Below are 27,001 nucleotides of genomic sequence, written 5' to 3'. Positions count from 1 at the left end.
CACAGCTAACGTAACTCATCAGGCTGGTCTCCAAGGCACAAAGAGGCAAGCAGAGGACTGAAAGCACAGTTTGTTTCATTGCGTGCCTTGGAGGAGCCTCATGTGTTGCAGAGAAAACCAGCTGTGTGTGATCATTCAAGCAATGGCCTTAAGCTGCTACAGGCCATACAGGCTTCTCATTATTCAGAATTTGGGGAGGAAACATTCTCTTGAGAGGAGGCTGGAAGCGGTCCCTGTGCAGCCACAAAAGACCAATGGGGCTGCAGCAGCTATTTTATAGCTACTTCAAAGGCTACCTAATTCTGGTGCTGACCTAGTGAGGACAGGTAGAGCTCCCTAGCAACCCTGGTGCATTTCCCCAAGACTGCCAGCCCCTATCAGATTGCACACCCAACTTCACATAGTGCCGGCTAGGAGGCTGACCTCAACACCCTTTCTTCAGAAGACGCTTGCTGAAAGTGGGGGTGTGAATTCCTGCTCACAGAACAGTGCCTCCGTGCTCTGTGCTCACGCATATAGCCAGCAGAGTAAAACAAGCTGTCTCTTACAGAAGCTTGAGTTGCCAAGAGGAAACAATGCACGGATACCGTGGACTTCACCAACGTCCTTCAGATCTGGTTTGTTGGGATCCCTTTGCAAATCAGGAAGGTCCTTCTGAGCCGTGGCTATTCACTATGCACGATCTGGATCAACAAAGTGATCCTCGAGCCAGCCACGCTTGCACCCTGTTCTCACCAAAGCCTTTAGGAGCAACAGGGAAGGATCTCATGCAAAGCAGTTCAAAGCCACACCAGATTTTCACAGGCAGCACTAAAGAAGAGGGTGTAGAGTGTCCTCCCCGTAAGACCAAGAGATCCAAACTTAAGCCTACAGTTCCAGGAATGTGGGATATAATAGGTACAGCAGTTAACTGGCTGATTTTCCGATTAAAGCAAATTAGCAAGCAACAAGCTACGTCCACATAAATGCTGGTGGACCTGTGAAGCTGCAAAGCAATTTCATGTTTCTGTAGCCCGCAGAACAGCAATATTGATCTCCATCCCCTGTAACCTTTAATGTACTCATTCCTACCACTCTTCCTGAAGAAGGCACATGTTGGTATTTCTACTTTTCCAGGTGACAGACAGATCCAAAATGGCTGAGGTGCAAAGGCTCAAAGACGCTTCATTGCCTTTGAGGATCTGGGGGTAAAAGAACTGCCTGGATGAAACAAGCAGCCTGCAAGCACAGCAGGGCTGTTCTCACACCTCCTTCACTTGGCATCCTCCCTCTGAGGGACAAAGCCACAGAGGCGTAAGCACAGGCCAAGAAGCTCCTAAAAATCTTCCAAGTCACCTTTGAGAATATGATACAGAACTGCTTATCTTCTTCAGGCTATCTTTTTATCTCATAATTCTGGCTGGCAAGGGAACAGCCTGCTAGGGCCTACATGTGTGCAGCTTCTGTGCGGGTGCCCAGTAGAGAAATAAGGTATTTCTTGCCTTCCTCTGCTGCCACACACATGATTTGCATCCTCTATCAGCCATACTAGAGTCTGATAAACTTCAATGAAATAAGATGATGGAGAGACAGCTTAATAAACAGTATGACTACAAGTAGGCTTTTCCAAGGGAAGGGCTTTAATTCCATTCATAAAGACATATTTTTTTCCAAGTACAGCTAACTCATAACACCAGTAACATTGAAAATATTCACATAGTCATAAAGCATGTTAGTGCACACAACACTTGGATAGGTTCCTTTTCCCAGCCAGTAACACTATTTTTGTTTTGGTGAGGATGTACATTGGCTACACAAAAACATACTTGGTGTCCATCTCTCTTCTGTTACCAAATTGAAGACGCCGTTAGGGCAACTACTACTATAGCCAGGTACCCAACAGGTAGACACAGTGAATTAAGAACAAAGTCACATTGGTTGTGTAGCTCTCTATGGGGCTTGATGTGAAAAGAACAGCACAGTGGATGTGAGTTGTATTTGAAATGCACGGACTGACCTTCGGTCAGGCAGCAGAACAAACTGCCAGCTTACTGTTGTTCATCTGCAATAAAAGTCAGGGGGAGAGAGAGGCTGCTGAACTGTGGAAAAGGACAAGACCCCACTACTAGACAAACTGGGGTTTGTATTTTTTTAATTCTTGGTTATTTCCATTTATCCTTTGCTCTTCTCTTCACTTATACCTAGAGCCTAGATGTTTCCAAGTACTGAAACTGGCCCACCTCTACCCTCTCCTCCCTCCAAGCTGCAAACAGACAGACCAAAGCCTGCATTTCAAACATCACCACTGACTTTTGTTCTGGGTTCCTTCTAGCCAGAGTGTCTGTAGCAGGAGGTGGATGCTGGAGACTGTGAGGCTGGCTCTGTGGTTAGAGGTGTGCCCAAAGGTCTGATCTGCAACATCAACAATTGGCAGGTAGGTTGTAAGATTTCAAAGAGCTGATCTGGCAGCTGTCATGTCCTACCTCGCCTAGCTACAAACTCGCTTGACATCTTGTGCCTGACACAAAACACTGCGCACTACAAGAACTTCACATTGAGCACAGGGTCAACGAGGGGAAAGGAAGGCAGTAGGGAAGGAGTGGAAGACAGACATCTCCCCGGAGCCTTGCATTCGGGATCACATGAATTCACACGCTTCTCATTATTCCTAAAACATGGTTCCAGTATTGGTGTTCTGACATGTGTAGAACTTTATTAATGTTAGCATCCAGCTAGATGCACCAATATCTTATTTCCCTTCACGTATTCAAGATATTGTTCCTAACAAAGCAATCCAAACACAGACATACTGTGGATGATTTAAGCGTAGATGTTCATGTCCCATAAACAGAAACAAAAAAAACCTGTCACTTGTTTTCAGATAGGCTTCAAAATTTGAAATCTGTGGGGCCCCTCTGAAGTGACAAGTATTTTTTCGTTTGGTTTTTGTTTGTCAATGAGGCTCTCCAAAGTAACAGTGGCAGGAAAACTCCCCATAAAGAATTTCAGTCTTCCTGTGGTTTCAGCATGTCCCAGTTGGGATTTCCAGGCCTCTCCCCTTGGAGTATAGGAATCAATCCTCTTGGACTGCAGTTTCAGCACACAGCATGGTACTGTTGACATCTGAAGTCCTAGGGATGAAGGCATCGGTGCAATTCAGCTCTCACATGCCAGCCAATGTCTTCTGCTGAAAGCTGTGGTAGTTCTTTGCTTGACAGTCTGGGCTTTTCGCAGACCCCTAGACAGCTCCAACAGATCAGCGCCGCAGCCTGAGAAAGAAGGCGTGCTTGCACTCCTTGCTGTCCAAGGGATAATATTTGTCATAAAAATCCAAAATGTATTCTTCAGTCTTAAATCCAAACTTTTGGTAGAGCAGCATAGCAGGGTTGCTTGCAGAGACGTGAAGGGTGACGTCTTTGCCCATGCAGGTCTGCCAAGGGAGGGGGGGAGGGGAAAAAAAAAAAACAAACCAACAACAACAAGGTATCACAGCAAAAGAATGAGACAGCCTCTGGGGGAATGCAGAGGTGAAGAGATTCGTCAGTTCAGGTATTCAAGGTACTGAGGAAATGCGAGAAAAATCACAGGCCTCGACACAGAAGTTACCACACATAGCAACAGCTGAAAGGCAAAGGGAACACTGCTGTTCCTCTGAGCCTTTGTTTTTGGGAAACGTGGACTCTCTGACAGTGAAAGCAGGTTTTGGATTATAATTTGTTAGCTTTCCATAGTCAATTGCTAAGTAATTGTTAATTAAAACTAATCTCTGTGTACAGCACTGATCTCAAATACTTATTAACAATGGCCTGAAGAAAAGACAAAACATGCCAGGGGATCAGGCACCACGCTCGTTCCTGTCAGCAAACAGAGCTGAGCTCCCTGGGACCACGTGAGCAGCCCCAGCTCACCTCTGGGCTGTCACACTGGAATTCCTGTCTATCCCACCCAGCTCCTCTCCCATCCTTCAGGGCACAGCACTCGCCTCCTGGGAAGGCAGTGAATTCAGTTCAGACAGCAAACGTCAGGGCTGACGTTACCTTGAAGATCCCAGATTATTCTAACCAGAAGCTCTCTGACAAAGATGCCAACACAATAATTTTTTCCTGCTTTCATTTAGTGTTTTAACAGCATTCTATTTATATTTAATGTATTGTAACTCTAAGTAGGAACAGTAACATCCTTTAGGAAATTTCCATGGTAGATTTTTCTTTCCCCTTAGATCTCTGTGAGATCTTTCCCTTTGAGTAAATTAAAAAAAAAAAAAAAAGGTAAAATAATCAAATTATCTGGATTAATTTTTGGGAAAAGGAAGTTGGAATGAGATTTTAAGATGATGCAGCTTGGTCCTCTGGGATGGATGCATTAGAGGGTAACTTCTAAAACCAACTCATCATTTGCATCAACGCATCTGCTGTTAGATTATGCTGTTCCCAAGAATCCATCCCAAACTCTGGACCGCTGATCCAAGAGACAGAGAATTACCCTTAATCCAACCAGTGTATGGAAGTGATTCTAGCTACAGAGAGCAGACCCTGGTGTCAGCTCAAGCAGGCTGCAAAGCAGCACATAAATCTGACGATTCAGGAACAGAAGGTCACAACCACCATTTCTTCTCTTCCATGACTAAATGCCTTCCACCACTGACAGATACTTGGCAATAGAAGAATAAATCTTGCATGAGCCGACAATATGCTGGTGATCTCTCGTTGCTAGCAAGCCTAATCAGCCTCAAACCTGCTTGGCTCTCCTCAGTGTGATAACTTTATGCTAGTTTACCTGCAAGCAGAATTAGGTTAATTGGCTGTGATACATCCTACAGAAAGCTGTGATGATTTTTTACAGTTGGCTTGCCAACATATCCCAACTATGCTGGAGAGACACGAGTCCAGCTGCTGGATCCCTGCAAACCTTGGCACATAGCTCACGCCTGTTCTCACTACGTGTTGACATCTCACATCAACGGACTACAGTTGAGAGCAATTTACTTAAACACTTTACACAGAGATGCTTGGGAAATGTAAGGGGTGAATTTAAAGTAGATGGGTTAGTGGCCTGCGTCAACATGTAGAGCAAAGAGACGTGGATACTGCAGAGAGCCTTGTAGGTAGAAGAGCTACCCTGAGGTGGCCCAAAAGAGCTATCCTCAGTGGAAACCGCCTTTCCAAGGTACAGATCACTATTCCCAAGGCTCTGCCAGCACTCCCTACCTCTCTTCAGCTAAACAAGTATGACAAAAAAGAGTTTCAATGGTGAGTTTTTGCTAGTGCAGCTCATCTTGACTAAAACAAGTTAAGAAATGTTTCACACAAGCAGCTCTGCCAAGAGAGTTCAGGGAGTGGTTAAAGTGCGGGCCCTGAAGAAGCACAGGAGGGCTCCAAAAAGGACATCTGTCTGCATCCTTACTCAAAATTAAGCTGGCTTTCATGCAATTTAATTCAAGAAAGTGAACGGAATTAAGGCCACCTGAATAACAGACATTCATTCAGAGATTTAATGAAGGTTAACTACTTTGATACCACCCGTTTAGTTAGCTCAGATTAATTCTCCCAATTGTCCCTGTGGAACAAAGCCCAGTACAAGCTAGTTTGAACAAATTTGAATGAGGTTGCAAACGCTTATTCTTTTTATTCAACTCAGCTGGATTTGAGCCAGAGTATTAAAAGTGAACAATTAAGATCAGTAAGTGATTTAATGTAACAGCCCTGGTCACAGAATAAACCTCCAGGTGTGGCCAAGAAAGCTGCAATAGATTCTAGCTGAATCTCCCCACTCTTATCTCATTTTTCTCTTCTAAACCCCAAATTTACAGTATTACTGTTGTGAACTATTGACCACTGAAGAATGCAAAGTTAATCCCAGAACAGCTAAAGCCTACAGCACCTCACTAACTGAGGACCTGTCCAGTATGGTTATTCTTCTAAATATATTTTAGTTTCTTCTTTTGAAGTGATTTCCCCCCATAAATGTTCACACGGGCTGCTGACAATCTCTGCAGGTGTGTAAGCATTATTACTTTCTAATATTTGCATGTGTGCACACAAGGAAGAAGGGAGAGCTAGTTCTTTAGCAGAAACGTGAGACTTTTTTCATTACCTGGATAAGATGGTAAATCATGAAGGTTGCAATCCCAGCTCTTCTCCACTCAGGGTGAACTAACAGAAAAGAGATGTAAGCTTCATTGTATTTCACATCTGGCACCATAAAGCCAAAGGCAATAATAACTTTCTTGTAAAGGACGACAACGCTGAAGTCTGGATACTGCAGGCATTCTGACAAATCAATTCCTATGGAGAAAGAGAGAAACAGCAGTTGAAAGCATGGCAAACCAAGTGTCACACTTGCACAGAAATTCAGGGTTTAAAGGCCTTTTACCAACACTCATTTGATCCCTTCCTTTTACCTTTATTCCAAAGCTCTGACATCAAGAGATGCTTCAACAAAGCACACAGAGAAAACGAGACCTGCTTCCTAGTGGGGATTCTTCCATGGAGAAATTAATAAAGCTGATTTCCTCCCCAAATGACTCAAGGATGAAACTAAAGCTCAAAAAAGCATATTCTCTAAAACAGAATGGTTAAAAAACCCAAACAAACCCCACATGATCTCAGCACCCAACTAACCTTTCCTTGGTTTGTATTCTGAGCTTTATTAGCAGACTCTGCTAAGGACCCAGTTCTAAATCAGCATGTGGATAAAGATACTTGCATGTGCATATGTTTGCTGGATTGGGTCCTAGTAAGTTTGTGCCCCTTGCCCCGAGGCTCCTAAGGGCTGCAGAAACATTAATGGCCAAGGGTTTAATTCTTCATTTCACCTGGGCTGGGCCAGTAACAGGTTGGTGTACACCATTCCTATTCCAGTTGGCAAATGCCAAGTACCTGCCTGCAGACAAGCAAAGGGGGCCAGTTTGGAGCGTATCAGCCCAATACACTGGGTGAACCATCCCGTTTTTCCTGCAAACTCTCTCCAGCCACAGCACACGTGAAACTGGGTTTCAGCTTTGGCAGCATTACTGGCCTAAGGTTCCTATCTCTTTTCTCCACCTGGCCTTGAGCTCCTGCTCTTTCCTCTTGTGTGTACTGTTTGTGGAGCTGCACTGTGAACCTGACCACAGCTTTCAACCAAACTGCTTTTAGCATACAAATTCTCTAACCTGGGGCATGAAGCAGCCTCTCAGGCAGTGGTGCTTCTGTGAGTCAGAGGCTGGACAGAAACACCTGAGGCTGGTGACTTCTGAGTGGAGTTTGTTACCTTGCCTAATCACATTGCTGCTGCCGCCTAAGAGAATCCACACAGCATGTTAGGGCCAAGCAGTGCAGTTCAAGGCACAGAAGACTGCTTGGTAATTTGTGTGGACAGGCCCTAAATGAGGTGCAAGACATAGCGGAGCTGTGCCATAAATGTTAGTTTCAGCTTCGAATTGGCAATCGCAGATATATTTGGAACGTGGGATAACAAAATAGCAGAGTATGTTTTCCAGTAATGTTTATCACTCTTGATGAGATGCAAGACTTCATAGGGCACAAATAAGGGGGTGAATTATTTTCTTGCTTGAGAGTAAGCTGGGTGGAGTAAGACGTGGGAGGAATCGATTGGCAATAGGGAGACACGTTAATTATCTTGAGGCTGCAACTGACTGAAGTGCCTTACAGCATGTCTGTACAGGAACGCTACATTGCCCTGAGCACACTGGCGTTGATGAAATGGTGCCGTCCCCTCAGCACACAGTTATTCACGTAGGAAGATGCTTAGCTCAGTACGGTTTACCACTCAGTCTGCTGAGGAGAGGTTTCCCGTTAGGACATGAAGGCACAAGATACTGTGAGAGACAACAAGGGGGAATCTTATTTCACATCAGCTCATTTGCGGTAACTACCTGCAAACTTGTTTCTGCCTTGTGAAATACAAGAACTCTGATGGGAAGGATTTGGAGAGGTGGAAGAACTAAGGCTTGGGCTCACCCCACCCAGGGAAGTGCCTAAAACTTAAAAATTCAGTCAAGGAGAGTATCACTATGAGAAGGCAGCTTCTCATGTGATGGGAGTGAGCACACCTAAGATCTCATTTACTGACGGTAACATCCCCCAAGCACACATGCTTTGGATGCCTAAACGTAGGTGGAATTACAGCTATTTCTCTGAACAACAGCGCTAGCTTAATGATGCCCTCCCAGCTGCACATCCCACTCCCTCCTCAGTCCTGAAGCTAAACCCTTTGCGTCCACAAAGACACTGCTTTATCTCTTGAAGCATCATCTCTTTGCTTAACTCTCCTGCTAAAACAGAACCAAGGTGCAATAAATCATATAATCCCAGCCTCAGAAAAGTTACACCGTGGACGTGATTTTGATTCCTGTTTGCAGACCAATGGGAGTGCCAGCTTTCTGATTTAATGATGAACAGTTCACAGGCGGGTGGAACACACCCACGCTCCTTATGTTAAATAGAACAGGGTGAGTCCTGAAGAACTTAATGAAGGTGTGACCCAACTTGGCCAGAACTTCAAATGTATTATCAGAAGAGGAGAGACTATGACAAAGGGGTTCAGCCTCTGTTGGGATTGCAGGTGTCTCTCATTAGCTCCAAAACAGCTTGTGAAAGGGAAGGCATGCCATGTTATCTCCCCCCAAATTGTACAATGAGTAGCACAAAGAGCTCTGATCCTGACTACAACATAGGAGCACTGCTGAACTACAAACCCTGTTGAATCACTATCTGCAAATCAAAACGTAAAGCAAACAGTTACTTGGAATAAAGGTGTGTACTGTTTGTACTGGGCTTTTCTAAATTAGACTCCTGCGTTGTTTGCTGATCAGAAGCTGATCCATGCAGTAGACCAACATCACTATTATTATTTCAGAAAAAGTAAAGACTACAGCCTCATAACTGCCCCCATAAAGGGCAGCCACTGTCCCCAAAAAGCCTACGGTTCAAGAAATGACATAAAAATTGATACCCAAGCTCTCCCATACCTTGAAAATACTGAGAAATAAAGGACATCACAGCGACGCTTACAGTTGTAAGGGCAATTCCCAAATTTCACGCCAACACACCCAGCTTATGGCTGCTAGGAAGAAACTTTCTCATGAAGCTAATGAACAGTCGATCTCTGGTATAAAACTGTTTACTTCAGCCCTTGAGTCTGCAAAAGGTTTCACTGGATGCTTAATTTTAGTAACCAACTGCTCCTATTGGTGTCAATGGTGTTACCCAAAACAACCTATTTCTATAAATGCTGTGCTAATTAGGGCCTAATTGCCTAGTTCTAAATGATCTCGAAAGACAAAGGCACCAAACCCATGTCTCCATCTCAACTGCATTCCTATGACATCAGATAATGGTTTTCTAAGAACCAAGCCAGACACCAACTGAAGAAAAATTTGGCCCAAGAATATTTTTTGTGAACAGAACCACTTCCTTCTTAGAAAACCAAGTACTGAAGGAACCTTACCAGGCCAGAAGAATTCGTGGCACATGGAGTTTATAGTAGGGATGTGATTAGGGCGAACATAGCAGTAATCAATGGGTGCTTCTGGCTCAGCCTTCCAGTTGAGATCATTCCTGTGTGGATACGCCCGGATTTCTGCCAGCAGCCTGAGTTTTGGGGGCTTTGTCTCATAATCGCGCCTGCCAGTAACATGAAAAGCAAACACAAAAGGAGAGTGAGCAACAATAACTGCCACTGCAGCTGAATGGGTACTGCCCACGAAATATTTTCTGACATGCTCAACTTGGAACAAAAGAACAGAGTCTTCCATTCTTGTGCGAAAACAGCACCCAGCTCAGCAAAAACACCCTTGTGTCAGAGCCCAGGACACTTCCCAGATCCACAGCATGCCAAGCCAACCTCTCAGTACAGCAGGAGCAAGGAAATCATGGTTCTGACCCAAAAGCAGATATGACTTGCACTGAACAACTATGGCGATTCCCTCTCTGCCCTGCCCTCTCTTGGAGATTCCCCTTCCCAATGCAGGACCAGTTTAACTACTCAGCTAAATAAAACACTATCCTCTCAGGGTTACCATAGTATACTGGGTTGTACTTCAGGGATGAGTGAGGAGCACTGCCCAAGAAAGGTGTCCTCTCCGTGGGCTGTCCGTTCACAAGCCAAGAGCAAACTCAACCTCTGACCACCTGTACCTGATGTAAGGTTTCAGAACACGGGATGTGTAAGGACTGACAATACTATGGTCTGTCAGCAGGTCTTCTGAGCCTACCAGTCGATACAGAAACTTTGTTGTCTGCTGTCGATATCCCTTCATGGCAGGCAGCATTGTCTATATGTACAAAAAAATGCAGAACAGGAAGATTAGTCAATGACTTAACACAGGGGAATCATATGAACATAGAGAGAATAAAGGCCTTTCAACCCGACAGGATGGACTGGACCCACACACACAGTATGACAGTCCCACCTCAGAGGGCTTTGTTGTGCACACTCAGATTTAGCACCCAAACCTATGAGCCACACACATCACTCAGAAGCGCTGCAAGTGAACTCCCTCCTACATAGCGTAAAGGAGCAACCGCCTATTTGAGTACTTTCAGGCCTCCACCATCAGTGTTTGGGCAGGGCTGGAGTAAAAATACATAGATATTGGTGGTGCTGACACTGACAGACAACTGTGCTGTACAAGCATGTCCCAAGAAGAAAGGGACTTGTGAGAGCATTGGTGGGGACGCAGCCCCAGGCTAAAATTAGTTGTTCACATAATCCTTTTCACTTTGGGAGTCAGATAACCTCAAGGAGACACTGCTGTATGCGCCAAAAGCTCTAAAACAACCAGTGCCAAAAGCTTGCTTAGATCTGGAAACACTCACCTGGTACCTGTCCAAGATCCTAAAGTCCTGGCTAGTAGTTCTGTATGTTGCTTGCCCTACTGGGGACCTGGAAACACCTCCTTCTTTAGCTCCATAAATCCCATCAACCAAGAGCAGTGCAGCATTCACAACTTGGTCCAAGTCAAAGAGTGGCAGTCCTCTTTCCCTCTTGGCCTGCCTGACTATCAGCTTGCGCCTCAGTCTCCGGGCCTCTGGGGTCATGCTCATGGCATTAGGACAGGCTTCCAATCTCTTCAGCAGCAGCTTTTCTTCATAGATGCTAACAGAGGTATGCTTCGGAGCTCTGGGTTTAGCATCCTTTTCCAGCTGTTGCTTCCTCTTGTCTCGCCCCCTCACCTGCAGCGATGCACTTGACTCTTCAGGATCTTCACTGTCACCTTCCATCCTTTCTGTTTTTTCTTCTTCACTCTCCACCTCTTGTTTGATCTGCTCGGCTGTCTTCACTTTTTTTCTACTTGCTATCACAGTGCCAGCACCAGCTGTCCCACTGGGAGGGGGCACATACTCTATTCCTGGGTCTATGACTCCATCTCCTTCCATCTCCTCATCATCTGTTCAACAGATCAAAATATTCCAGGAAAAAATGTAAACATCAAAGCCCCACTTCAAAAAGGGTTGTCACAGGACTTTTCTGCTAAGGAGAAATAATGCAGGTTTAACCAACACACTCCATTTTCTATATGCTTCTGGACCACCTGATTTTGGACAGGAGTCTGGTTTCAGGACACAGAATCAATCCTGCTCCTAAGGTGTCTTGCAGTTTGGCATCCAAAACTATGGCTCATGCTCTTTGACAAGTGTTCAATTGTTGAAAATTCCTGAAGACTGGGGATCAAAAGGTCAGGCTGGTGAGCTGTATCTTTAGCTAGCATACCCTCGAGAAGTTCTGTTTAAACTGAGGGAGCAGTTACAAGTCACGGAAGCGTGGGATTTGTCCCTCTACAGAACTCGACTATTCTTCCTTCCAACAAGAAGTGCTTGATTCTCAGCTTCCCCAATTTCCCCTGACTGAAATGTAACGTTTGTTAATTGGGTTGTTTGAACTTATAGAACTACTGGAACATTACCATGAAAACTAAACATTATAATGAAAACTAATTTCTCCCATTTAAGAAACAGTTGAGGCAGAATCAGAGCTGCTATCTAACAGCACAGTCTGGGCTGCAGTGAAATGCTTATGCTGAGGGGTGCAGCAGTTGCTAGGTGAAATCTTCCACCCAGTGCTTATTCAGGATCCCTTGGAAGGTGATAATGGTGGTACCTTCTGACCTTAGAAGCCGGCAATACAGCTATAGAAAAGATTTACATACAACTAAGACAAACAGAATTTTACCAGTTATTTTCCATCTTATGTTGAAAAGATCCTGCAGCTCATTGGAAGTTTGGGGTTTTTTGTGTGGGTTTTTTTGAGTTTGGGTTTTTGTTTTGTTTTGTTTTTAAAAAAACATCTTCCTTAACAACTACATATAGCTTATTATCAAAGAAAAAACATGCCATCTCTTACCATGAAACAGAGCCTGTGGTGGCATGACATCTGGGATGAGGTCTGCTTCTGAGAGAAGGCTGGGAGTAGCTGAATGTGAGGCTGGAGTACCAGGAGCAGAGAAGTCCAGAGATGGGGAAGGAGAAGGGCTTGTCAGAGGAGTGCGATCTGAAGAGCTCAAGGAGGAGAAGTCAATCACCTCTCCCTTCTCAAGGACAATATCGGGACGCCGGCCTCGACTGGTGAATTTAACGGGAGTGGAAGAAGTACTGCGGTCCAGGAAGCCAGCTGCCTCCTTCTGGGCTCTACGAATATCCTTGGCTTCCTGAGTGCGAGATCTCTTCTCCTTCAGCTCCATGGCCGATTCGACTGGATTGCGGCTTACTCGCTTCCTGAGTCCTTCCACAGTAATGATGGGATCCAGAGGTGGCTTTGAAGCTGCTAAAGAAGTAGTTTGCTTATTGTAACAAACACTGAGCTCCTGCAGTCACTGGGTATGTACTTTACAGTCAGAAAAACACAATCACTACAAAGCTTAGAAGATGTATCTTCAAAATATACAAGAAATTCACTCCAGGACGTGGAGCCAATGCACCATTAAAGCCTTATTTAAGCCCCAATTTTGCTCCTCTGCACAGAAGGGAATTTGCATCTGGTGTGGACAACACATTAAAAAAGCCCTCCCCAGGGTAAAAAGGAGCAGAGAAATTGTAGATTTCAGGACCAAAAACCTGAACAAAACTCAAAAGCCTTGAAATCAGTTAGCACAATGCAAAAAGAAAATAAAATATAACAGGCTTCTCGTACTACAGCATATGCAACATGCTGTTATCATAAATCAAGCATTGCAGCAGGGCTAAACTAAGAAAAAACAAAAAATTTGTGCACCATAACTGTCCACACACATAAACACATTGTTTTAAGTAAACTTTTCCCAAGTCTTCCAGCTCTGTCAGCTCTGGCTCAGCTGGGAGCCTACGTGCCACTGGGGAAAGATTTACCTTTTGCCTTTAGTGCAGATGCAGACAACTTCTCTCCTTCAGGTTTCATTGTTGGGGGTTTATTATGAACCAGCTTCCACCACCCCGGCTCTCCAAATTCCTGTGCCCCTGAGCGGAAAAACAAGGGGCTCCCTACAGAGAGACAGCCAGCGACTGTGCTCCACCATGTTGAGGTCTTTTTCCTATGGTGAGAGAGGGGAAAACAAGCCTTAGGTCCCCACTTGCCAGCTGTGCTTTCATCCTGAAGCCTCCTCCCTCTGCCAAGACGGAAAGGACAGAGTGCTTCTGCCTCTGGCACTGATGCAGGGGGATGATGTACTCCCTACACCCCATCCTCAAAGACGCTAAAGATTAATTGATTTATTTTCAAACAGAACCACTCTGAAGGGAAAACGCCAACATACTGGTGGGCTCTGGTGCACAAAGTGCTGTGTACACATGCTCCATAAATGCCACACAAATGCAGCACAGCAAGACACAATTTTTCTTTGAGCCACCATACGCTGAGCCTACAAAGGAGAGGTCTATCCTGCCACCGGAACACCCAGCTTTCAAATGCTGGCGTTGCTACCTTCATTAACAATTTCATGATACAAGAACAGGATCCTAGCGATAGCTGTGTTGACCTGACACTGCAGAGCCATATTCCATTACTGAAGATGGCAAACAGGACTCTGGGTGCACAGGATAGAAGCAAGGAAAAGGTAGTGACAAAGGCATCACTCTGCACAGAAGGAAAGACAAACTTAACTTAGATGCCTGCCTTGACTACTCTGAGATTTCATTTAGCAAAGCATGCTCCCAGAGCTGTAGTACAGGATCCCTCAGACTGAATTCACAAAGGGAGTTGGGATCTGACCACTCTGCCCTCCATAGCTGCAGCCTTGTCAGGCACTGCAGAGAAGCAGAGTTAGATGTCTGACAAATAAATTGCGATAACAATGGAGCTGCAGGAAGCAGCAAGGTAACAGAGTATGTGTCCTTGTCCCACAGACACATGCATGCGATACATCTCTGCTTGGGGACTCCTGTTGTAAAATTTCTCCTGCAGCACGGGGAAGAGTCAATGTACTAGTCAACACACCAGTCAGCCACACTTACTGAACTATTTTTGAAGCACGTTTTTGGCCACTTGGGAGGCAGGGAGCCACATTTAAGCCTTTTACCCTGCAGGGCAGTGCAACCTACTGGGCATCAGTGCAATTTTTGTTCCTGTAAGAACTAGTCACATTGTTTAGGGAAGACATGAGAATAAATCTTTTAAAATTGCCCCAACAATGGAGGTAATCCCTTGGCTACTGGAGAATCAGGTTCACGGTGTAGAGTCTAAACCCTTATTTGCACAGGATCTCGGGACTCCTCCCTGCCTTTGCACACCTCCACTGGTAAAAACTTCAGTACTTGGGCTAGGCTTGGCCAAGCAGGTATTCGCTACTGTCTGAGTGTTGCCAGTTACACACCTTGGGGTACTGGCCCTCAGACGTGGGGGATTAAACTCAAGTGCCGCAGATCAGAGTTCAGAGCGTTACAGTAAGTCTGGATAAGCTGTGCTTTAATATGCCAAGGAAGTAAAGCATGGCATGCCTTGAACCACTACACACGTTTCAGCTGTCCCTGCTCCATCAGTGGCTTGTCCAGGCAAGTGGGGTGACTATGTCTGAGGCCAGTAATCACTTCACCTGAATTTAATCAGAGCAAGGAGTGGCCAGTTCCCAGGGCAGGTCTCTAAAAGCAGAAGCAAACCCTGGGAGGTGATGGCTCCCTGAGCAAGGGACAATGGGCCACCAGCTGCCTTCCTGTCAGGGTCCCCGTTGTTTCCAGAGGAGACAAATGCTAACAAACTGAGAACAGAGCAAGGAGGCACAGACAAACAATGAAAGCAAAGCCAAAGAGCAAATCTGGTTAGTGGAAAGGCCGGATCTTACAACAGAGAAATCCCTGGGGAAGAAAAGAAGCTGTGAAGGCTTGCTCAGTTCCTTTCCTGCCTCCCTAGCACATGTATTAACAGCGAGACTTGGGTTTGACAGCTTCAGCACACTCAGGAAAAAAGTGCTGTTCACCTCTACAGCACACAGCTCACTGTGCTGCGAAGGCTGCCCTTTACGAGAAGGGTTCTTACTCCAACAGCTCCTTTCTTTACACACACATTTCAGTGGTTTGTAATGCCTGCTATGTAAAAGCTATTTCATTAAGATCCAAAACAAACTAACAGACAAGGCAGAATTTTCTTTCTGGAAAACTGGGTCTGTGCAAGCTTTATAATCAAGTAACATGGCACTTTGCTGGACCTCTTTTTTTTTTCCCCCTCTTTAAATCCTGGTGACATCAGTACTAGCCCATCCATTGTGTGTCTATTTAGAAATACTCAAAGGCTTTGCAGGTTCAGACACTACCTACAGAGAGATAAGAAATAACCCAAAATGTATGCATTTACATTACTTCTGTGTGACATTCTTAGGGTTGTTTTTCCCCACTAAGAAACGCTTATTCTTTCTCAAGAGTAACCCTCATGCCTACATTCAGGTTCTCAATATTAAGCCCTCCAATTTTCTCACTAGTGAGGCCCAACAGAGACATCTCCAAATTAACCAGGATTCTTGTCCATCTGTATAATAGGTTTTAATTCCTTTGGCTCACCAACCAAAGGGAAACATCACGTCTTTACCTGTTCCCTAATAAGAAAGTCCAGTGTTTCTCAATAAAAGCACAAATATCTTCTTTCCATCTGAAGTACCCCTGACGGCCCGTTCCTTCCAGTGACAAATTGTACATTGCCAGCATGACAACCTGGAACAGAAAGTGTTGATACTAGTGAATCTTTTCCATTTCATCTGCTGATCTGTACCACCCCCCCAGCTGCCACACACACACAAATCTTTGCTCCCTCATAAATATCTTGGTTTTGCAACATCTCATAGGCAGCTTCTGCAATCCATCTTCCCACTTTCATGCTGCCCATTCTTGTCTTTCTATTGTTAGATGCACATTCTCCCAGAGATTTCTCCATCCTAGGGGAATAACAAGCTGCCTAGTTATGCAGGTTTATGCTGAGATACAAGCTTTTGCAGCAGTTGTATAAATGAATTATATCACAGCTGGGATCTGAATGTAGTGTGGAGGTAGGGAAAAGTTTTTCAAAAAATGGTCACAAGTAATCTCACTATATAATCCATCTAGTGACAACGATCCTTCTAAATACTTACTGTTACATTTCAAGCTGAACAGACTGAAAAGTCTCTGTAAAATTATATTATACCTACTAATAGTTCTGGGTATACAAGAATGACATTTGTCTTCAGGTGATCTTCATTAAACACAATCCATTTACAGCTCATTCACGTGCTTCACAAACCAAAATCCACATCTGACCTATTACATGCCTAAACTAAAAGGCAGGTTTGAAAAATATCACACCTTTTTGTAAGTAAATCCTAGGTGACCAACCGTTAATTGCATTTACCCAATTCATTTGAATACAACTAAAACCAGCTGGGCTGGGACCATCTTTCAACAATCACACAGCCTCGACTTGGATACTACTTCCAGTAAGGACTTATTTTTCACTGTCAGAGAAGTTTGAAGTGTGTTTTTGTTTGGAAGATGGGTCTCCTCACAGTGGGCCATAGCTTTCTGGAATGCATCAGTGAGGATGCAAAATGAGGAAACACAGACAGCCTTAATGGCTCCTGTACCCTATTTCTGCCTCACAACCCTCGTAGCTTGATAAAAAATGCAAAGCCCTAGATAAATAGTTAAGTCAGGTGGGACAGTGTCTCAGGACTTGAAAAGCAATTCTCTTTTCAACTGCCTAAAGGTAAGGACCCGTTGAGGCCACATACTCCGGAAAAAAATCCAGAAATCCCTGTCCCCATTTCTCCTACTTCTGAAGTAGGATTTGACCACTTCCCTCAATTTGACTTACCCAGAAGCAGCAGCAGCCCTGGCTGCTGGAAGCCTTGGGAGATAGTCTCTTCACTAGTCAACTTTCTTCCTCACCCATTTGATTTTGTCTGTCCCTTCCTCATACCACTCTGAAGAGACCTGGGTGTAATGCTAGCGGCCTTTGCTCTCCAGATCTGTAACTTGCTGAAACTCTGCCAGTCTGGCAGCCACAGACTGCTACGCCAGCCTTTTCTCCTGCACAGCCCAGCACTGGGCACCATGAGAAAGCATTGTAGGAGTTACAACTGATGTTTTAAATGATCTATTATGAGACAACACACCACTACTGTCCCAAAGGATGCAAAGAGACATCTCACACATACTGCCTGATGCTCAGCATGTGGAAACACTTAAAGCTGAGCAACAGCTACTGCCTGATCAAATTCATTTTATGCAAAGGCAGCCAGCACTGGCTTCCTGATGCTCCAGCACCCTGCTTAGGGCAAGATGATGTGCATCAGTCTACCCATATGGCGGCTGCTGTATAATGCAAGGGATTTTGATTGCTCAGGTGTGCAAGTGACTGAAATAGCAAATTCCGGCAAGGACTGTTGCTATTGAGTAAGCAGTCAGGTTGGAGCTTTGCGTTCAGGGAGCTGGCAAGCCTTCTGTTTGTAAAATTGCATCCATTTTGCTTTTCCAAACCTGTCTGAAGCCATGAATTCATGAGCAACATAAGGGGAAGGGAAAAAAAAATTTTAAAAATTGTGGTTTGTATGATTATCTTTCCATTTACCTACCAAATGCCCAAATTCTAATTATTAGCTAATTAATTTCTGAAGTTCATGCATATCTTTTTTTTGTTACCTATACCTGATCCTCCTTTTCTAGGTAGCACATACACAACAAACAATTTTAGAAAGTCCTGTAGTTGTTCTGCTGGCACAAATGTTTTACTTACTTGTTGCCACGTTAATCTCAGCCGTTCAAATTGCTCCTTCCCATCTTCTGAGCAATCGGAGCAAGTAAATCTGAAAAAATTATCTCCTTTGAGGTAGCTGAGCTGTTCTCTCAGTTGACCTAAAATGAATGGCAAAAATAAATTTCTTCATCCTTTTATGGAAAGAAGTACTGCAAAGGAGATTTGTATTTCCTACAACATCAGGCAGAAAAGTACTTTTTGCCTTTTTCCCAGAGTCCAGAGACCCAGACGGTTCCCAGGAAGCATCAGAACTTGCTGCGATGGAAGGCGCAGATTCATTTCACAGTTGCAGCAGCCAGCAATGACCAACTGAAAAGCACAGGCATAAAAAAGGGGCGTTCTACTTAACATCTGAATGCAGGTATAAAGCCAAGGATTTCCTTGTTTCTGCTGCACTTCTCATTCTTTTTTGCTTCCCCAGGATAACCTATATGCTTCAATAAATAACTGTTTTCCCACTCTAATTTAAAAAAAAAAGCTGACCTGTTTAAAAAAAAAAAAAAAGGTATGCTCCTGCAAAGGCTATAAGAATACACAAGCTTTCTCTTTCATGTCGTCTTTCCACTCACTGCTACATGTCTCTACAGCTCTCTCTTTCCCTGCCTGCGAACTGTTACTAAAGGAGGGCTGTCAGTCCTTGTTTACAGCAGCCTCCAGGATGCACTGCAGCAGACAAGGTGTTCATGGTATTTATTTTTCCTCTCAGGAAAAGATCTTCTTTCCTTGAGACTGACAGCCACAGGAACAGCCCAACATTATCAGGAAATACTTTTTCTTGAGTGCATTCGATACATTAGATCCCAAATCAGCAAAGCACTTCAGCATATGCTTTGCTGTGTAAAGCTAACCCTGCATAAATGTTTGTCTGAACAAAAGCAATCTTTTGGGATAGAGCCACCTGTAAAACCCCATGCATCCAAAATTACAGGCTCTAATTCAGTGTTTCTGCAGCAGAGGAAAAAAAAAGCCTTATATGAATCAGGACTTCTAAACTCACCAGAGCTTAATTTACACAAATATGAAAAATTAAAAAATAAAATCACAGGACTAGGAAACAGTTAAGACCACAGCGTTTCTGAAAATTCACACATGAAAGGTCTTTCTCTAACAGTATGACATCTTTTTTACTGTATAACGACACCAGATCAAGCATTTGCAATATATGGATGCTTTGCTTCTGTAGTGAATTGCAGAATCCAGCTATCAAAGTTGCACCTATGTCTGATGGGGAAACCCCACCCACACTTAGTAGATTAACAGAACTTCTAGATGGTGATTCAATGTAAAAAGTGATCATTTGTCTGAGCTTGTTGGTGACTTTCACAAGTATAACTGAACAATTGGCAGAGAGAGCAGTATTTCACTCTTCCAGCTCATTTACTTTGCACACTTTTATCTAGTTACTGTTGCCCTGTGACTGGCTTTTCCTGCTCTTTGGATTTGTTCCACCACAACAAGAGAGAGGAACATCTTTGTAAAATAAAATAAACTGAGTGTTAAATCAAGTGCTCTAAGATGAAATATCTTACGGTATCTTTAACACTGCTCCATTGTTTTTTATCAATACATTTCAAGTTAATATATCCCTTTAACTGCATAATACCTTAATAGCACTATGTTTGTTCCATTACATTAACATCAAAACACTAACATGCTTTGAGAGGAGATTTCTACACAGTAACTTTTGGCAAATTCTAAGACGGCAAAAAGGGCAGCTCTAACATATCTGCAAGGCAGGTGCCACCTGAAAAGTTCACTATTTCTGGCCACAAATAAAGCAAAATACAAACCCAAAACCAAACACACACACCCCCAAAAAAAACCAAACCCAAACCAAACAGTCCTTAGCAATATCTTGCTTTTGGATCTAATAGTAGATCCAATAATCCCAAATTTAGAAAGTAAAGTCAGTCAGTTACATTGCTAACAGCACAGACGTTACGCCAAACAGCAGTAGCAGAGGGATCAAGTTCTGCAGCTTGCGCCAAACTCCTCCCAAAGCTAGCTGCTACAGGCTGGACATGCTTCTGTGAAAGTTAAATTCAATTCACATTATCAGGAAACCATAAAGGTTGAGATGTAGCCATATGCTCCACAGATGTGACAAACCGTCCAGGAAGAAAAAAAAATAAAGTAGTAACACTATCCCAAAGCCCTTTTTCTCCACAGGAAGAGCTTTACAACAAGTATCATTATCTTTATCTGAGTGAGCCAAATTGCTTGGCCAAAGTCCCTTAAACACACTAGCAGCAAGACTCGGGAGGGTGTGCATGTTTCTGAAGTCATACCCTTATTCTTTACTAATTAAAGAAGACAGTCCCATTTCTTTACAGGGAATGACAGCTTTGGACACCCGTACGGTTCATGGATCAAAGCACCTAACGCACACCGCTAGCATCAGGCTAGCGCCGAGACATCCTTTCTCCTCCAGCATAGGATGGCATACTGCTAAACAAGACCTAACCCATAAAATAGGCACACAGGACAGCGTAACCACCTTGCAAACAACAACCCCTGTAGTGCAAGCAAGACGCAACACAACAGGCAGGCTTACTTGCAGGAATCCACTTCTGGCACTTCTCGCAGTAGTAGGACATCTCCTCCATCCAGGATGCGTCACCTTCATCGCTGTTCAGAGAGTCCCCGCTCTGGTCGTGCGACAAATCTACCGAAGCCTGGTCTTCAGACTCAACAATAAGGAGGGTCTCCCCTTCCACCTCACCCTCCTCCAGGCCCTCTGAGGTGGAGGTCCTGGTGGCTTCATCATCATGCCGGCTCAGCAGCCCACTCATGTGTACGTTATTAGCCATTCTAGATAGTGTCTGCGTAACAAGGAGCTATTCCTCCCCTCATTGACAAGTCCATCCACGCTGGATGTCCTGGCCAAGTCTCCACAAAGTACTGATGACAGAGGAAATGTTTTCTGTCCACCCTATAGCTTTTGGGACTGGATTATAACCTATCCAAAAGAAACAGTCTTTCACAGATTACCTCTGTTAGCTGAAACACTTGCATGTAGTTAAATAGCAATGAGCTCCAAACGTCTTTAATCAAGCCTCTAATGACTCAGGTCTGTGCCTAGGACTGCTGGGACCCTTCTTCCATTAGCGCCTTATCTCTTTCTTCCATAAGCTGCTTTGTCAAAGCAATCTGCTCTTCTAGCAGGCGAATATTCTCCTTTTTCTGATTTTGACGCTCCAGATCTCTGAGAACTCCACGGTGCAGCCTCTGAAAACACAAGGGAAAGAGTTTATCATAGCTTGTTGGGTGCTGAATGCGATTAACCCCCACCCAGCCCTAATCCCTCCTGCAGGGCTGTTCACCGTGCTGCCTCGGCAAGTCCTCTGCCACCGCCCATAGCCACAGCCACTGAACATGGTTTGAATGTAAAACTACAAGAGCTGATAATCCAACATTGATACACTGATGGTACTACACCAAAAAGTGCTTTATTTATACTCACTTCAGATGGGTGGGTTTACTAAATGGTAAAGCTATCGAGCAAATAAATGCTATGCACCCAGAATTCCTGTGCTGTGAAGGATGGACATGATCTATAAGATCCTATTACCTCTGCCCTAAATCTTTACCAAATCGAACTAATCTCCCCCAAACTTTTATTCTGCTTGGAAAGAATTTGGTGGCAAATTGGAAATTATTTTAAGAAAAACTGCCATGTGTCTTCAACTGCTTCTTTCTGCTCATGTCTTACTTTTAAAAAAGAGACCTTGTAAGCTCTTGCTACAAGGCGGACAAAAGTCCCACAGCCTACTTATGCCAGGCTCTTGAAAAGCAAAGCACTTTATTAAAAAAATATCCCCTTTACCTAAAATGTTTCTTATAAATAAAACGTGCAACACAGAGCAGCAATTTTCAAAGTGGTGGATAAGGCCTTTAATGGGTATAAAAAGCCCTAAGAAAATCCTAGCTGGCTTTTGTTTCCTCCTTACTCCTCTCTCTCTCTCTCTCTCTCTCCCCCCACCACACACACACCTAGAGGGGTTTTTTTTCACTCTGACAATTAGGTGAAATGTTTAACCTTTACCTCTCACCAGGGGAACACAAACTAAGTGAAACCCAAACTGGTGACATAGATTGGGGTGGGGAGAAGGAGGCGAGGGACTAGCTGGGAACCAGCTGCTTTAGTCCAGATGTGCACCTCTGGGGACAGGTGAGGCAGCAGAGTGATGTGAGCGAAGGGTGATGAGATCAGACACGGGTCGAAGGAGGTCGCAAGGCAGACACTAACTCTGGAAAGAAACAGGGACCATGTGAAGTGTTTAATCAGTTGTGCACCTGACATCCAGCTGAGACACAGCTCCCTGGCAACTTCAACCAACCAAAGCTGGTGCTGCTGCCAACCCTCCAGCCCCACGCTGCTCGTCCCACCCCAGGGTCAGGCAGCTTAGACAGCAGAAAACAGCTCTTTTATCCTTCCTTCACAAAGGAAGTCATACTCCGCAGATTTAACTCCCTGAACTAGCTAACCAAAGAGAAGGAACAGCGCAAAGGAGAACATGGGATACTCCGTCCAGTTTGGTGGTTTGGCTTGAACTCCTGGGGCAGGCTCTTAGATATGCTTTTAGATATTCAGACACTTACTAAATTTCAAAGCAATAGTCATAAGCTTATCAGAAAATACAATACACGAGGACAAAAATACTATAAATTAGTAAAAGCCATGAAATTATTGTTGAGAGCCAACCCTGGCTCACATCTAAATGAAGCAATGTGATCACAGTCCTGTTTTAGCCCAACTAAAACTTAGAATCTTTAGCCAAAGTTATGTTTAGTTAAAGCATTATCCACCTGCCTCATTTACCAACTCACGCTCAGCTTGGACACAGGAATGAGAAAGTTTCACGGGTACCAAGGTTAGCCATTGGATACTAGAGATACGAATAAATTATTTAGCCTAATGGCATAAAAAGATTAATAATTTATTTGGCCTGTTTGAACGATGCCAAAATGCACCCGCTAACAATTTATTTGAAAGCTGAACGTGAAGTCATTGTAGGTGTTTGTGATTATTATTTTGCAAGTCCTCACAAGGTTTTAGTCTTCACCTAGAATGCCAATAACTGCATATTTCAAAGGCAATTATTTCTCCTGTCAAGACTAAAATAGAAAGGTTTAGTTTAAGAAATATTTTATCTTGTTAATAAAATGCACAGGCGCATATGTCAGCCAATAATCAAAACTCTCTCTGGAAATTAATGTAATAAAACCACTTCCTTCCCATTGGCTTCAATCAGTTGAACTCAGATTACAAATTAGTAATTGTTAAAGACAAAGCTCATAAACTCATTATGAACTACTATTAGTTCATAACAATAAAGAAAAGATGTGGGGAGATCCAATGTAACTGAACAATTACATCAAGAGTGTGACTTTCTCCTTTACAAAACCAGCTGTGCTGCAATCTTTCAGATGGTGAATGCATTTACTTTGAAAACACACAGTTTGCAAAAGACACCATTATAATTTGAGTATCATGAGTGACAAAGAACTATGAAAACGTTAATCTTCTTGCTTTCCTCTGTTCTCAGAGGTTAGGCCTGCTTGTCTTCTGCATCAGTTTAGATAAATGTGCACAAGCTCAAATCACTTTGTGCCTGGCCTATCAATCTATAAAAGTCAAAAGTTTATTAATTTGCATAAAGATAATCTAGAAATAATCCCTACGCTGGGGCTGCAGAATATCCATGTTACTTATTTCCTTTACATTGTCTAAATAACTGGGTTCCTTAAACCTGAAGCCATTATTCCCTGACTTGAAGATGAAGAATTATAAAGAGAAAATCTCAGACTTCATTTATGAAGTACAAGCTTTGAGCCTTAGTGCTTCTGAATAGTGAGTTAAACTGATCGCTGGAAAAAATGAGAATTGATCATTTTGCCTTTGCTTCTGCAGCAGCAGCATCCTGAGGAATGCCTATATCCCTGCAATCATAAACAGATCAGCGTCAGATCCAGCTTTTGGAGAGATCAATCATTTCTAATTCTAGAGTATTGATTTGCGAACCCATCCTCATAGGTACAGGTCACGCACCTCTGAAGTCATGAGTTCCTCACGCAGAGTTCACAAGCCGTGCCCACACCTGGGTGTTAGGATGGATAGCAAAGAATAGACACTGGATCTGTGCCCCAAAACCCCCCAGAGGTTTTGTCACTGACCAACTGGATCCTTTGACCCCTCCATCTCTAGGATACTCAGCAAGACTGCCTATCTGCTGGCAGCCTGACAGCAGTGACACCGATACCCTCCGCAGGAATAGTTGCTTCCAGCTGCAGAAGAATAAGTTAAAACAGACCCAGGGGGTGAAAGCTGCCCACCCCGGTCTCATCTGGGACACCCAGGAGCTCCCCGGCAGAAGCTTGCAGCAGCGACCTCAGGTGTAACAGCCAATACAATTTAACATTATTTTGCAAAGCGAGCAATGACTATGGCACAGAGCAACAGGAACAGGCAAAAGGCAGTGAGTCCCTATTTTTTTTCTGGTATCATTAGAAATATATGAAGTGACCAGAGGGCATTAACCATATCAACTCACTGGCTAATCCACCACTTCTTTTAATGGTGTCACATTTCATACACCGGTAGAACACATACAATAAACTTGCAGCTGTGCCCTTAATTCACCTGTGTTTTGCACATGACTTACAACAAGGTCTCTACATACCAGGGAACCGCTGCCTTGTTCAGCACGGATCCTGACCAGGTACTCAGTGTTTAGTTTCACATTCCTTGTTCAGCCTGTTGCCTGAAGCGTTACTTACTTCATGATACATAGATCCTGCTCTGACTGTGGCATTACTCATTTACCTGCAGACTGTTTTATGCCTGTTACCCCTATAGAATATGAACATTCTGTAAATGTTAATTTAATTTCACATTCTCTCTATGAGGTGAAGGAGAGAGATTAGCTGAAGATTAAGGTCAAAAACATCCATTAAGCTTAGGTGTCTCACTGAAACACCCAAGGGTGATTTTTCCCAGAGCATGTATTGTCCTGCAGCTCATGCTTGAAGTATAGCTCCCATTTATTTCAGCTGTAGTTTAGGAGCATTTAGCACATATTCCTGACAGGCTTTCAGAGGCTCAAGACAGGCACACTGAATTAGCCAGCAACCACCTGCAAAAACCTGAGCTTGAGTGACCTACACAGCATACGTGTCAGCTCTGGCAATGCAGAGCCAAGACTCATCGCCACTCCAAGACAGAAGCCTTCCTCTTGCTACTACCTGTGCCATCCAGTATGTTTTCCAAGCTGTGCAGCAAATTAACCTGCCTCCTTCCTTACCCAGATCAGTCCCATCCTCCAAGACCCATCGTTCTCAAGCACTGACAGAGACAAGGGGGGCAAAAATCAGATGTGTGACCTCCTAGCAGCACCCATCCGCCGCATCGGCAGGGTCTAAACCTGCACGCTCGTTGCCCAACCCTCTGCCATGCGCAGCTTATCCATTCTGCAATCACACAACTTTTAGTCCTGGGCAGGATTTCTTTGTATATGGACTCACTATCTGACCTGACACTTCCGGCTGTGGGTCTCTCGTGCACACAGGGTGCCTGCCAGGAATCACCTGATTTCTGTAAATGTAGCATAGAAAACTTCCCTGTTTAATTATCGCATGGTATTTGTTAGCTTACACTCTTCCTGTCCTGTCAAACCAAGACAGGAGCCAGGGCCAGGTGCATGGCACAGAACAGCGCTGTTTGCCCTGTAGCGGGAGGCATTTCTGGAGCTCAGGAAAAGCAGAGCACGTGCATTGCCGGAGGGACAAGCACCAGCCGGACAGCACGGTCAGGCAGGGGAAATCCCTGGGAACGCTGCCAGGGTGGTGCCCTTGGGCACAGAGGGTGCAGGATTACATCCTTCCTGCAAAGTAACACACAGAGGATGAGGAAACCTTCTCCGCTGAGCCCATTGCAGCTCACCCCGGAGCTCCTAACTGCTACTTGCCCCAGCCGGCGAATGCACAGGAGGGGATAAGGGATGGGATAAGGGAGCAGGTGCAGATACATGAGCAGGGAAAAGGCAGGTGCCAAGGCAAAAAAAAAAATGCAGGGAAAGGGTAGTCTGTGGATTGGGAAACACCGGGGGCAGAGCTCTGGGGTGCAAGGGCACCGGGATGGGAGGGCACTGCGCTGCAGGTGCCTGTCTAGCTTCTGGGCCGGGCATGGCCGAGCACCTGCAGTGCCGGTGTCCACCTGGCACACAGACGGTGGCGAGGTGCTGGGGACACGGCTGCCTACCGGGAACAAGGGGCCCGACTTCTGAGGTGGGCAGGGGCAGGGCGCAGGGGTGGGGGCAAGTGAAAAGGGCAGGAGCCAGAGGGTAAAGGGGCAAGCCGCTGCGGGCGGCGGAGCCACGTGGAGCAGCCGCGAGGTCCGAAGCGGGAACGGGGAAAGGGGCGGGACTTGGCGTGGTGGGGGCGGGGCATCATGCGAGGGGGCGTGGCTCCGGCCTCAGACCTCGGGCCGAGCCGCCAGGAGTGGGGGCGTGGCTCCGGCCGGACACCTGGGGCCAGGCCTGCAGGTGAGGGGGCGGGCTCAGGGGCGCGGCCTCTGGCGGAGGGGCGGGGCCACGAACGCAGGGGCCGCCGTAGGGGCAGGGGCGGGGCCAGGCCCCGCTCGCCCCCTCCCCCCCCCGCCGCGGCGGGCCCACTCACCTCCCGCTCCCGCCGCTGCTGGAGGTGCACGGCTGTCACGGTGGCGGCGGAGAGCAGCGCGGAGGCGGCCAGCACCGCCCGGGACCTTCCCGACATCGCCGCCGCCGGCGGGGCGGGCGGCGCGTGCCGGAGCCGCCTGCTCGCCGCGGGGGGGGGG

General features: G+C 45.1%; 2 protein-coding genes across 3 annotated transcripts; both read right to left on the bottom strand.

The window, feature by feature from the left end:
* Positions 1–1,596: 1,596 nt before the first annotated feature.
* Positions 1,597–21,396, bottom strand: KAT14 (lysine acetyltransferase 14). 2 transcript variants are annotated; one of them, XM_075088600.1, is made up of 10 exons: positions 20,723–21,396; positions 18,148–18,266; positions 15,970–16,091; positions 13,305–13,486; positions 12,325–12,744; positions 10,800–11,371; positions 10,119–10,255; positions 9,430–9,605; positions 6,073–6,263; positions 1,597–3,409 (listed from the first exon to the last, which is right to left on the bottom strand). In XM_075088600.1, exons 1-10 carry the CDS (start codon positions 20,976–20,978, stop codon positions 3,236–3,238), a joined length of 2,349 nt encoding a protein of 782 aa, XP_074944701.1. In that variant the 5' UTR covers positions 20,979–21,396; the 3' UTR covers positions 1,597–3,235. The 2 variants fall into 2 exon arrangements, with proteins under 2 accessions (XP_074944701.1, XP_074944702.1); XM_075088601.1 differs by having other exon boundaries at positions 12,325–12,741.
* On the bottom strand, positions 21,247–26,997 carry PET117 (PET117 cytochrome c oxidase chaperone). The gene is made up of 2 exons (XM_075088602.1): positions 26,845–26,997; positions 21,247–21,396 (listed from the first exon to the last, which is right to left on the bottom strand). The coding sequence occupies exons 1-2, from the start codon at positions 26,938–26,940 to the stop codon at positions 21,247–21,249; spliced, it is 246 nt and encodes an 81-aa protein (XP_074944703.1). The 5' UTR covers positions 26,941–26,997.
* Between the last annotated feature and the right edge of the window lie 4 nt (positions 26,998–27,001).

The sequence above is a fragment of the Phalacrocorax aristotelis genome, chromosome 3, assembly GCF_949628215.1.
Source record: "Phalacrocorax aristotelis chromosome 3, bGulAri2.1, whole genome shotgun sequence".
Taxonomy (NCBI): domain Eukaryota; kingdom Metazoa; phylum Chordata; class Aves; order Suliformes; family Phalacrocoracidae; genus Phalacrocorax; species Phalacrocorax aristotelis.
Note: the sequence above shows the minus strand (reverse complement) of the source record. Positions and strands in the feature narration are given on the sequence as shown.

Excerpts from the sequence above, each read along its gene's own strand:
- PET117 (XM_075088602.1), bottom strand. The coding sequence starts at position 26,940 with ATGTCGGGAAGGTCCCGGGCGGTGCTGGCCGCCTCCGCGCTGCTCTCC. Across the intron at positions 21,397-26,844 it reads AGCAGCGGCGGGAGCGGGAG|AGGCTGCACCGTGGAGTTCT; the intron begins GTGAGTGGGCCC and ends TTGTGTTTTCAG.
- KAT14 (XM_075088600.1), bottom strand. The coding sequence starts at position 20,978 with ATGGCTAATAACGTACACATGAGTGGGCTGCTGAGCCGGCATGATGAT. Across the intron at positions 12,745-13,304 it reads ATCTGCACTAAAGGCAAAAG|CAGCTTCAAAGCCACCTCTG; the intron begins GTAAATCTTTCC and ends CTACTTCTTTAG. Across the intron at positions 11,372-12,324 it reads ACCACAGGCTCTGTTTCATG|ATGATGAGGAGATGGAAGGA; the intron begins GTAAGAGATGGC and ends TCTGTTGAACAG.